At 39.7% G+C, this 12820-nt stretch overlaps 1 protein-coding gene across 1 annotated transcript in view; it reads right to left on the reverse strand.

Moving 5' to 3' along the window:
• The window catches only part of WWC2 (WW and C2 domain containing 2), a 211596-nt gene that overhangs the window by 29604 nt on the left and 169172 nt on the right, over positions 1 to 12820 (reverse strand). Inside the window, exons 17-21 of the mRNA XM_017854348.1 lie at positions 9922 to 10046; positions 7883 to 8081; positions 6363 to 6527; positions 4694 to 4786; positions 782 to 1024 (exon numbers count right to left, since the gene is read on the reverse strand). Of these exons, the coding sequence (XP_017709837.1) occupies positions 782 to 1024; positions 4694 to 4786; positions 6363 to 6527; positions 7883 to 8081; positions 9922 to 10046 (825 nt within the window). The remainder of the gene's footprint in view (positions 1 to 781; positions 1025 to 4693; positions 4787 to 6362; positions 6528 to 7882; positions 8082 to 9921; positions 10047 to 12820) is intronic.

Genomic DNA, 12820 nt, shown 5'->3' on the forward strand with positions numbered 1-12820 from the left:
CTGTCTCAGCCTCCCGAATAGCTGGGATTACAGGTGCGTGCCACCACGCCCAGCTAATTTTTTTGTATTTTTAGTAGAGACTAGGTTTCAGCATCTTGGCCAGGATGGTCTTGAACTCCTAACCTCATGATCCACCTGCCTCAGCCTCCCAAAGTGCTGGGATTATAGGCATGAGCCACTGCACCCGGCCAAAAATACTCTATTTTTTAATAAGTGATTTCATCTTTTTTTGGTATAGCTATTTGTAGGGTGAAAGGTAAGGGAGAATGTCAATAAACAAAGTGTAATTTTTCTTTAAGATAAGAATGAAAGTGAAAATTTAGTAGCATTAAAATTAGCAATGTATTTCACAATTGATGTGGTTAATGAACCTTAAAAAGATATCCATAGAAAATCCAAACAAAATGTCTCACTTATGCCAAAAGTTATACTGTATTTATTTGCCAAGTCTTACGTTGAGATTGAGAAAAATCTGGAGGAGAAATTATGACTACTTCCCACTTCCCCCTTGGCCACGCCCTCACTCTTACGGGCCACACCCATCCCCTGCTGCCACACCCACTTTCCCAGCTTCCTTGTTCCTTCAACATTTTCAGTTTGCAGAAAAAAAAAAAGGGGGGCCTATAGCAGTGGGAAAAATGTGTTCCAAATGTGTTCCAAGCTGTAGCAAAACATCCAAAGACTTATGCGCAAAAAAGAAGCGTACGTTGGGTACCTTCTACGTGGCATGCTTTAAAAAAGATGTAAGCCCCTCCGAGATGACAGACCCTGAGCTGTGTACCTGCTTCTCCGCTTGCTTCAGAAGCTTCTGGAACCTCTCGTCCTCCAGCACGCCTGGTGGAAGGTCAGTCTCTCCCTGAGCTTTCAGTTCCTCCAGCTTCTGCCGCAAGTCCCTCAGTGCCTGCAGCTCATCATTGAGGCGGCTCTGCCGGGTCAGGGATGCCTGAAGGTCCAGTTCTAAGTCTAGAGATGTCCGTACTGGGCATTCTTGTGCTGTTCTTCTAAGGACTGACTGGCAAACCGTCTGGATAGTTAGAAACAGAATGATGAACACCCTGGTTATACAGGCAGTGGTTACCCTGCTTTCCCTCCTTCCTGGCGCATGATGGATGGTGCTTCCTTGCGCCCTAGAAGCCAGGGCCTAAGGGGCAGGAGCAACTTGCTCGGGCCCATGGCAGGTGAGTTGGAGAGACGTGCCTTACTTCCGGCAGAAGCCTGTCAAAGCCAGTGTGAGAGGCGCACATTTCCGTCCCCTGCTGGAGGGAGAGCAAAGAACCACAGAGGGAGGCTCCATCAGCATGGGCCCTGGGTGAGAGCAACATGGGGCAGGGCCTCCTGCCAACCTGCAGTGAACCAGTAGCTGGGCAAGAAATAAACCTTTATTGTTTTATACCGCAGAGATTTTTAAAGTTGTTACCATAGTACAGCCTGGCTTACTTAGCCTGACCAATTGATTACATGAAGCCTGCCTTGTGTAATAAATAAATACATTGCAAGACACTTCTGTTTCCTCCATTTCAGGACATATAACTCTTATCATATCCATGACAGTCAGCCTGAATATAGCTGGACAATGTTGCTAGGTTTTGACTCTCTCGTCTAATCAGAATGCTTAAATTGAGTTGCCTTCCTTGATTTCCCATTGTGTGCTACTTACTTTCACCACTAAATCACCATGGCTCTTCTCAGGGGCAATCTTAACCCATTCATCAAGCAATAATTATTGAACATATATGAATAAACGTCTGCTGGGGTTGTGCAGGCAAAGTACCAGGAAGAGAAGACACAATCTCTGCCCTTGAAGACTTTGACTGCAGAATGACATGAGACCTTAAGCGAGAGGAAGCTGTGAGTGAGCGCAGGAGTGCACAGGGAGTCAGGGAAGGGGATGGATCACTCAGGGTCAGGGCCCATTCACTTGAGGAGGAGATTTTAAACAAGGCTGGGTGAGAGGTGAGATTGTACCAGCAGAGGGGAGCAAGGAGGTATTTTTTGCCTAGATTACTGGCAGACAGAATGCAAAATAAGCGATTGCTAATAAGAACTGTTACTATTTGATATGAGTGAGGAGGGACTCAAATTTGACAAGTACTCTAGTTTGAAGATCTGGAATAATGGTAGTGCTCATGCCAGATGGAAGGGAGGGGGCCTGTCTGTCCCTATTCTGATTTCAGAGCCTTAGCCCAAGTCAGAATCACTCTTACTGCATCCTCCTGTTCTTCCTCCACATCCAGTACATATTGCATGGTCTTGTGTAACATTCTTATTTTTAGGTTCCCTTTATTCAACCTCTACCCTCTCCTCTCTACAAATGCATTACACAGTAAGAATCATCTAGACACACATCATCTTTGACTGTATTACTTACTGTTCAGAATCAGAAATCCTTCCTAGCTGTCATGCACACAGAGCCTAAGGACTCCATATACAAGAGTCTGCTGGTAAATGTTTAATAATTGGCTCTCTCTAGGAGAGAAGAAAGCACTGATTTGCAGGGTTTGCCAGTTTCGATGTGGCAAATACTCCTACTATCACCATTTTCAAGCTCTGACTGTGATGTGTCACTGTCACTCCGATTTAACTGGCGAGAGACGAGCACAATTGACTCTTGTGAGCCAGCGTGGGGAGGGTGCAGCACACCGCTGCCGGCGGGTGCCCCTCTAACCTCATCACTCACACACTTGGCGCTTTGCTCTTCTATTCAGGCGAACCTTTTACTCATCTTTGCAGATACTTTTGTCCTCATACACCTCTATACCTTGCTCATGCTGTAATTCTTTTTTTTTTTTTTTTTTTTTTTTTTTTTTTTGAGACAGAATCTCACTCTGTCGCCGGGGCTGGAGTGCAGTGGCCGGATCTCAGCTCACTGCAAGCTCCGCCTCCCGGGTTTACGCCATTCTCCTGCCTCAGCCTCCCGAGTAGCTGGGACTACAGGCGCCCGCCACCTCGCCCGACTAGTTTTTTGTATTTTTTAGTAGAGACGGTGTTTCACAGTGTTAGCCAGGATGGTCTCGATCTCCTGACCTCGTGATCCGCCCGTCTTGGCCTCCCAAAGTGCTGGGATTACAGGCTTGAGCCACCGCGCCCGGCCGCTCATGCTGTAATTCTTAAAGCAGAATACCATTCCTCACTTGTTCCTATCAAACCATATCTGTCTACTTTTAAAAACCATTTAAAACCATCTTCTACACACGCTTCAGGATTAACCTTTGTCTGTGTCAAGTAGTCCTGATAACTAAGTTTATCAGTAACCCAACCGTTTCTCAGCTCCTTGATTCATAAACACTTTAGGTTAATATTTATCTGAAGAGTGAAACTATCCCTGAAAGTATGTGCTGCTTAAGAAGGCAAGCGACTTAGAAAGGAGTTGAGAAGACTTTTCACACAAGATGATAAAAATTTAGATGCTTTTAAAGCATAAAGTTTGGTAATCTGAAAAATCGACATCTCAGAATTTCCTGAAAATGATGAATGCTGAATAAATGCCAGTACATCTCATCTGCCTCTAGAAAAATGAAATATGCTTTTATGCCTTTCAAGTAACCAGGAAGTTAAACCAGGGGCACCCACTGCTGCCTGGCCAGGCATCTCTTTACTCTGCACATGGCGGCATGAGACCAGAGTGGCCCAGGTGATGACAATGCTTCTGATTGATCTTCCCAGGCTTCATGCCTGATCCTCCTATCCACAGTGCCAAAGCTGTTAGCAGAACCTGACAATCCTCATGCTCTGTGTGTCCCTGCTCCAGTATCATTTTATGCCACCTACTCACAGCACCCAGTATCCATCACACCCCCACCCTGCCCCAAAGCTACCATTTTCTTCTGAAATTTTATTCAAGTGTCGAGACCCCCCACCCCTGGCCAACTGAGTCTTTCTGACTGTCTCAATTAGATGGGCTCATTCCCTATCGTACCCGGCACAGCTGTGACAGTCCTGTGTGTGCTGCGTCCTCCTCTAGACCATGGACTCCTGAGGGTGCAAGCTCTTCACCATCAACAGAGCTCAGCACATGTGGTGGTCTGTACTCACCAAACCACACATTTTAAGCCAAAATGATCACAGTAAACAAATATTTTCCTTTAGTATTTCAGCTGTTGGCAAGTAAACAGGCATTTCTGAACTACCTGAACAGTCCAACCTGTTAATTCACTTATTCTCTGAGACTTACCCTTAAAGCTCATGCAGAGACCCATGACCTCCAGGAAAATGCCACCTGAGCTGCCCACCCACATTAGTGTGAACTTTCTAAAGATATCTGTTTAAGCAAGTTACGAAAACTGTGTGTTCCTCCTTTACCAGCATGTGTGTCCTTCAGAAAAGGCACCAGGTCTTACACCCCTTCCCACAATCGCTCAAGACCTGGACATGGTATGCAGCATCATCAGAAATGTGTTCTACCATTGTCTGATACCCCTGCAGGCTCAGCAGGCCCCTACTCCAGAGATACTGAAATTGCATTTCCAGTCTTAACCATCACAGGTTCCACACCAATGATGAATAAATGCCCTCACAACCCTCCATCTCCATAGCAGCCATGGCATCTGCGTCTCTGTGTATCCCAGTGGCTGCATTCAGTAGGCCAAGTGCATGGAGCACTGACATTCATTTCGTGGTTCTGGAGTTTGTGGTGCACAAGTCACAATTCTGGACTGGTCCAGGGACAGTGGGAAGTGGTTGAGGGAATACATACCCTTTTGACCCTCAAACTGCGGCGTTCGGTGGAGTTTCTCACGAACAGTGATTTTTTAGCCAGGGTTGAACTGTCACTGTCACTCCGATTTAACTGGCAACAAAAGATTAAAAAAAAAAATCACTGCATATCAAACAGAGTGCAAGTGGAAGTTTGGGACTGAGACATTTACCAAGTAAAGCAGGTAGTGATAGTTAAGAGTTTATTTTTTTTTTTAAATCCCCTCAAATAAGTTTTTCCTGTTCTGTTTCGTTAAATAACTTCATTTTCTTAAATTATTTATTTATGTATTTTGTTTTGAGACAGAGTCTCACTCTGTCACCCAGGCTGGAGTGCAGTGGCATGATCTCGGCTCACTGTAACCTCTGCCACCCAGGCTAACACAATTCTCCTGCCTCAGCCTCCCTAGTAACTGGGATTACAGGTGCACGCCACCATGCCCAGCTAATTTTTGTATTTTTAGTAGGGATGAGGTTTCACCATGTTGGCCAGGCTGGTCTTGAACTTCTGACCTCAGGTGATTTGCTCCCCTCAGGCTCCCAAAGTGTTGGGATTACAGTCATGAGCCACCATGCCTGGAAATAATTTAAATAGCTGCCTTTTGGTAGTGGCTATCAAAAATCATATGTTTAAGCTACTTATATATTTTTTTTAAATAAAATTATCCTTTGTATTTTTAGCTAATACATGATACTTGTTTCTTTAAAGAAATGTCTGCATAAAGCACTGAGCTCAAGGTCAGAGTTCAGACAGTCTGTGCTATCTAGAATGCTCTCAGCCCAGATAGCCCATGCCCACTGTCTCCTCTGCTTCAAATCTTTACTGAAATGCAGCCTGCTCTGAATCCTGCGTATTACCCCCAACCCCCTGCACTACTGTTGTCCATAGCATTGATTCCCTTCCAAGATACTTTATAGCTTGTTCATCATATTTACTGCTTGTGGTCTGGCTCGATTCACAGGAACGTAAACTCTACAATGGCAGGGCTCTGAGTCTCTTGTTTCTAAATGAATCCCAAGTATCTAGGAAAGTGCTTAAAAGCAGGTGCTTAATAAAAACGTGTTGAACTGAATGAATAAATTTAGAATTTAAAAAGTATTTCTAACCCAGTTTATAATATTATGTCTGTCTTACTAGATAAATCAGAAATACTTCTAGAAGTAGAATTTGGCAAATTGATACAAATCTCATCATTTTCTTCACAGAACTATGGATGTGATCAGTGTTTATAAGCATTATTAAAAGAGGATTTTTGCTCTAAAATGCAATTCACAATTCTCAGTTCAACAAGACTAACATGGTTTGAAGGACATAAGATACAGAATAGAAATATACAGACCACATATATCTCAAAAAACCACTTTATGTTTCTAAATACAGACTGAAGTCCAAATAACATATGAACACTTAGCACTACGATCCGTAAACTTTGCTTACTTGCCAAATAAATCACATTGCAACCAAGGAGACATTAAATTTGACGGAAAAACAAACAAATGGAAAAGAACCATAAGCATGTGATATTCTACATCTATTTTATAGCATTTCTAGCATTTGTAGTTGTCATGTGAAGACTCCCAGTGCACAGTCTTCTCCTTTGAGGGCCATTCCCTACCAGCAGGGAAGAAGCTGCAGTCCCAGAGCCTCGCGGCGAGCGCTGCCACCTTACCCTGCAGATGTACTGGCTCCGCTCTCCGGGAGAAAAGGTCTGTGAGCGCACTATCACGCTGCTCCTCACAAAGGGATGCTGTCTAGAGCTCAGGCTGCTGCACTCTTTGGGGCGAACTGTCATATTGTCATTAGCGGCTTCATCAGTGTTTGTCTCTTTGTCAACCTATAAGAGAAGTTAACAACTTGTCAGGAGCTGAAAGATGTGTAAACATTATGTTCCTTTCTTCTAAGAAAGAAAAAATATCTAATGTTACAACAGAGACTCATGGAGCACTATGGCCACTCCTAAGAGAAAGGCTTTGCATTATAGACTCTAGTACTTCTGACGTACTTCTGGGGAGAATTTCTCTTCAGTTTTCTACCAAGAGTGGCTTTCTGCTAAGTTCTTGGGAAGTTCTGCACAGCGGGCAGTGTGAGTTCTTGGGCAGTTCTGCATGGCAGGCACTGTGGTATCTGTCCAACAAGCACCATAAATAGAGGTGCTGCCTCCACAAGGTCGAACATTAAAATGAAGGTTTAAATTTAAAATGATTTTATAAAGAATCCTATTTGGGTATATATCATCATTAAACTTTATTCAACTTTCTGATTACACTATTTTCCAAATAAATGATAAAGATTATTAAATATAAGAAAATGAAATATACCACAAACATGTAGGTTTAAATAGAATATGCAATTATACACGTATAAACATAACTGTTGTGAAGCTGAGTTGTATTTTTACTGGATCTTTAGAAATGTAACAAAAATAAAACTTAAGTAAAAATGGAAGTTTCTCAAAATACAAGCTCAGTAGGCATAGGCAGATGTCTGTTTTTTATCTTATAGGTATAATTTGATTCTAAACCTGCCTCTTGACGAAGGTTTGCTCCTTTGAGAAAGGAAGTTCTCAGGGCATAATATTATTTTCTCAGGAATACAAAATTATAATTCTCTAAACTCTATTACCAATATCCCCAGTGTGTGGGCATCCTCAAAGCTTGAAAATATTTTCCCCATATGAGGTTGACAGTCTCAGTACATCTCTCACTTAACTAGCGAAGTTACCTGTTTAATAACTTGGCCGGCACTTGTGCCTAAACTAAGTCACCTGTCACCTTTCCAATCAGGGCATCGCCTAACCAAAATGAACTTTAAATGTTTACTTCATGTTTGAAATGGAAGTAAAGCTTACTACATATACGGAACTTGACACAAGACATCCTGTTATTATCCAAGGAATTCAGAAAATACTTTTAATATTCACAGAATATTTATAGAGATTTAAAGTAACTAGAACTATTTCTCTTCTTACATATTCTCCAAATATAAGTGGAGAATATTTTGGGCCCATTTTAAAACTTTAAAGCATTTATGATGCTTCTCAGAGCCTATTCCCACACACGCCTTTCACGATCAGCTTTTGGCACAAAATCCTGACATGGGATTTACACCTAAGGAGACAGGCACGCATCTCCCTAGTCCACATGGTGCCCGTAAGGCATCAGTTTTAAGACAGAACAGTGGAATAGTCACCAGTGTTGGTGTTGCAGCAGGTGGCTGACTTCTGAGGTCTTTGGCACAGTTGTTTTCTTTCCTGTTCCCGTCTTCGTTCATCTCAGGCACACTAGTGCATGAACTTAAGTCTTCTGTACAGTTACTGTCCTCTGGCAATTTAACTTCAGCCTCTTTTTTAGCCACAATTTCGTTAGAGGCCTCTCTCAGCATTGTTAGCCTATGGTAAAACAAAAACAAAACACACTTTTGGTAGGCAGGCATGCTCAACGAACACGCAGCCTGCGCATGCGAAGTTGTTATCTGGGAAACAGACTCACACATAATGAACCAAGCCATTTCTTTCGCTGGGGTTTTTAACGAAATGTCTCATAAAAAATAAAATCCTCACTTCACCCTCTAGTAACCTGTAGCAAAATCACCATAATGTGGTATTAAAAAGTTAAACTCATGAAATTTAACCTAATTTCTAGATATTAAAATAGACATATTCTGAAAATCACATATAGAGTTTAATGTTAGCATTTAAAAATATTGACACTCACTATAAAATAACTTGGTGTTCATTGTTCGTTTATTGTAAGATTAATCATATAATAGAATGGAGTTACTCTCAGCTAAGAGTGAATACACAAGTAAGGATTTTAAATACTCATTTTATTGGGTGTGCTCACGGTCTAGCAAGGAGAATCCTATGTTAAGGAAGTTTTTCTTCTAAACTAGCAGAAGACTCATTTTTAACAAAAGCCCTGGCATAGGCTGAAGTGGCATTATAAGTGGTATAAGTGGTGCTCCAGAAGATAAATACAGCTTATATGGAATATATAAAGCAGGAGTACTAGGATGGTTTAGAACATCTCAAACTCTGTGGAGTTTCATGTTCTCCGAACACAAACATTCTTTCCATTGATAACTAAATGTTCAGCTTTAATTTGACTGGTGACATATGACAAACTGGCACAGACTAGTTAATAAATGTCTAGCCATGAAGTGAACATAAGGGGAACCATTAATGACTACTATGAGTTATAAATTCCTTTGTTTACATAGTAAGTGTACTGTTTGGAAATATGTGTGAAACAAATTGTATTTTACATATATGAGAATTACTATTTAAAGATACTATAATGAACCTTATAATCACTCTCATATTTGTTTGTTTTGCAGTGCTGTGACTTTTATTCACTATGAAGGACTTTTGATAAGGACAAAGTATATCTATATCTTTTTACATCACAGTAGAAGCTATTCCTTCCAAATGTCCATGACTGCGTTATTTATGATATACCTTGTCACTCTAAGTTTCTAAAAAGTTTTCTATATACACACAAACAAATGCATGCTATATATGTATATGCACATGTGTTAACAGTAGTTCAACCAAACGTAATAGTCTAAACAACTATATATTAAAAATTAACTCAAGCGATTTACATATATATTTAAAGAGTGAAATATTCACTAAAATTTGTTTTAAGAGAAAACAGTACAATCCAGGAAGGATAGCTCTTTATATATATATGAACCTGGACAAAAACTGTAATAACTTCCCTCTCTGCCCCACTTTTTAAAGGATTGGGTATGGATACAGGGAAGGACACAGAAAAAGAAGGTGAGAGTGGTAACAAACAGAGAAATGAGTACTCAGAAGTTCTTTTTAAAATACCTGCTTTGTCTTCCTAGAGCCTAAATGGTACTTCCAGGTAGATAAAAGAAAAATAGAGTCACTTTTAAAATTATCTATAACTCTACAATAAGCTACCATATCTATCAAAATCAAGTTTAGACTTAAAAAAAAAAAAAGCTCAGAAAATCGTGTTTTAAAATTACTCGAAACAAGAACAAAGAACCTGGCTAGTGTTTTAACTTTGCCCACAATCTTGCCGTTACTTCCTTAACTCTCTAATGACCAAGGAAAGACTTTTCCTAGCATAGCTTCCTGAAGGTGCAGTGCATTCCATAATTCTGGAATAAAACATGAGCCTACAAAGGTTTCATTGTAAGATGTGTAAACACATCATCTTTGAGTTCCCAATAGCAAAAGGAAATAACTGTTTAACCAGTCTCCATCTGGACCCCTCTGCTCTTCTTGTCTTGATTCTTCTTCTTCTTCTTCTTGTGCTAATTCTTGTTCCACAGCTAACAACTCAGCTGATGTTCTTGCAAGTAAGGCTGACACTGCATCCTGGAGAATGTAAAGCATATGGCAATTAACATCATATCCTTGAAGAAATGATTTAAAAACTCATCAGATGAGAATTTACACTACTATCTGTAAAGAAGACTCAACTCTCCTGCTGAAAACAAATATGAAAGCTGAATAAAACAGAACCCAAAACAAGCAAAACCTCTCAGCTGTTTTAAAGCAATGAAGAGCAACAAAGGCAATCAGGACTAGAGGGCCAAGATCCCAGGCAGAACAGAAATATAATAAGGTGAGCCATTGCCACTCTTTTCCCTTAGGGTATTTGTCAATTCTAGTGGTGAGGTACACAGGCTAAACAGACTGTGGCTGCCTAGAACAGTGGCAATGTCAGTAGGATGGGAAGACTAACATTGAGTTCAGGACTACCAAGGCAGTCAACTCACAAGAGGTTAGAGAAAATGAACTGTAAAGTGAGCTCAATATTCTGCATGATATTCCTGTCATGGCATTTGCCATTCCTAAGCTGCCTATATGCAGAGCAAGAAGCTGAGAAACAAAGCAAAAAAACAGCTGCTATCAGGCTAAAATAGTAAGCAGATATTTCCATTGTGCCATACAGTCTTATGGAGAGCAAAACTGGAATTCAGGTCCCCACATAATTCAGGTAAGCTACCCATATTGTCATTTGCTTTTCAGAAGAATATAAAATCCTCTCTGGAGGAAGATATCAGTCAGTTATCCTCATACATAATATCCAGTATTTCATTAGGACCTAAAGAGTGAAAGTCAAGAGAAACGATAGCCAAATAAGGCAGACCCACAGATGATCCATACACTACAGGCAATGAGAAAAAAATTTAAGTTTTCATGAATAATATGCTCAAAAAACTGAATGAAATGAAAAAGGATTTCAGTGGTATAAACAAAAAGAAAATCACATTAGCATATCAGAGTGAAACTGCTGAAGAATCTTACAAGCAGTAAAAGAAATAATGCTATATGACCCAACAATTAAGTTGTCCTCCAAAAGCTCAACAGAATCAATGGAAGCTAGACGACAATAAAATGATATTTTTAACATGTTCAAAGAAATAACTGCAGACCTAGAATTCTGAATATGCAGCAAAAAAACTATCCTTCACAAATGAAGTCAAAATAGATACTAACAGGTCTATACTAAAAGAAATATTAAAGGGAATTCTTTGAGCAGAAGCAAAATGTCTCAAAAGGAAGCACAATAATGCAGAAGGAAATAAAACATAACAAAAGGGTAAAAATGTGAAGACATCTGAATGAATACTAATTGTCAATGAAACAATAATAATATCTTGTGAGATTCAAAATATATGATAATAATAGCAGAGAAGGAGAAAAGGGAATAAAATGGAGTTTAAAGTCTTTGAAAATCTTTGCATTGTCTGGGAAAAAGTAAAGGAATTGATTCATGGTAGTTTTTAATAAGTTAAGAACTCATGCTATAATCTCCAGGGAAACTGCAAAAAATAAAAGACTGCAGATCTAGTAGAGGGGAAAATGAAAATTTAAAAATAATTAATTCAGAACAATAATCAAGAATAGGTAAGGAACTCTTATAACCTTGCATTCCTAGGACAAATCTCACTTGGTCATGTATAGATCTTTTTTATGTTGTTGTACGGGGCCATGATGAACAAAACTTTTAAAAGCCTGGTTCCATTCACAATAGCATCAGAAAGAATAAAATACTTAGAAATAAATTTAACAAAAGAAGTCGCACACTGATCCTTTTGTAGTTCCTAAGTGTGATGATTAGGTTTTCATGCTCACGTGTGACATATGCCTCCTTCAAATCTCATTAGGACATCAGCACATTACCCATCTGACATAAAAATAAAAAAGAAAAATGAAAGAAATGCAAACGTTGACTCTGAAAACTATGAAATATTATTGAAAGAAATTAAAGACCTAAATAAATGGAAATATGTCCTATGTTCATGGATCAGAAGACTAAGAACTGTTATGATGACAGTATCTTCCAAACTGACCTACAGGTCCAATTCTACCCCTATGAAAATCCTGGCTATCTTTTTTTGCAAAAATTAGTAAACTGATACTAAAACTCTTATGGAAATGCAAGGGACTCTGAATAGCCAAAATAATCTTTAAAAAGAAAAACAAAGTTGGAAGACCCACACTTCCTGATCTCAAAATGACTACAAAGCTACAGTAATCAAGACAGTGTGGTACTAGCTTAAGTACAAACATATGGATTAATGGACAGGATTGAGAGTCCAGAAATATAAACCCTCACACTTGATTTTCAACAAGGGTGCCAAGATAATTCAAGGGGAAAGAACAGTTTTTGCAATAAATGGTGCTGGGACAACTGCATATCCACATACAAAAAGACGAAACTGGATCCACATTAACAACTCAAATGAATCAGAGACCTAAATATAGGACTTTAAAACTCTTAGAAAAAGACCCAGGAGTAAATCTTTGTGGTATTAGTTTAGGCAAAGCAGTCTTAGCTATGATACCAAAAGTACAAGGATTTTTAAAAAATTGATAAATTGGACTTTTAGGAAAATTAAACACTTTTGTGCCATAAATAAAACCATCAAGAAAGTGAGAAGACAATCCACAGAATGAGAGAAAATATCTGCAAATCATTTATCTGATAAGGGGTTTGTATCAAGAATAGGTAAGGAACTCTTATAACTCAATAATAAAGAGATAAACAGGCTGGACGCGGTGGCTCATGTCTGTAATCCCAGCACTTTGGGAGGCGAGGTGGGCAGATCACCTGAGGTCGGGAGTTCAAGACCAGCCTG

This window comes from Rhinopithecus bieti, unplaced genomic scaffold, assembly GCF_001698545.2.
Source record: "Rhinopithecus bieti isolate Rb0 unplaced genomic scaffold, ASM169854v2 scaffold_38004, whole genome shotgun sequence".
Classification (NCBI taxonomy): Eukaryota; Metazoa; Chordata; class Mammalia; order Primates; family Cercopithecidae; genus Rhinopithecus; species Rhinopithecus bieti.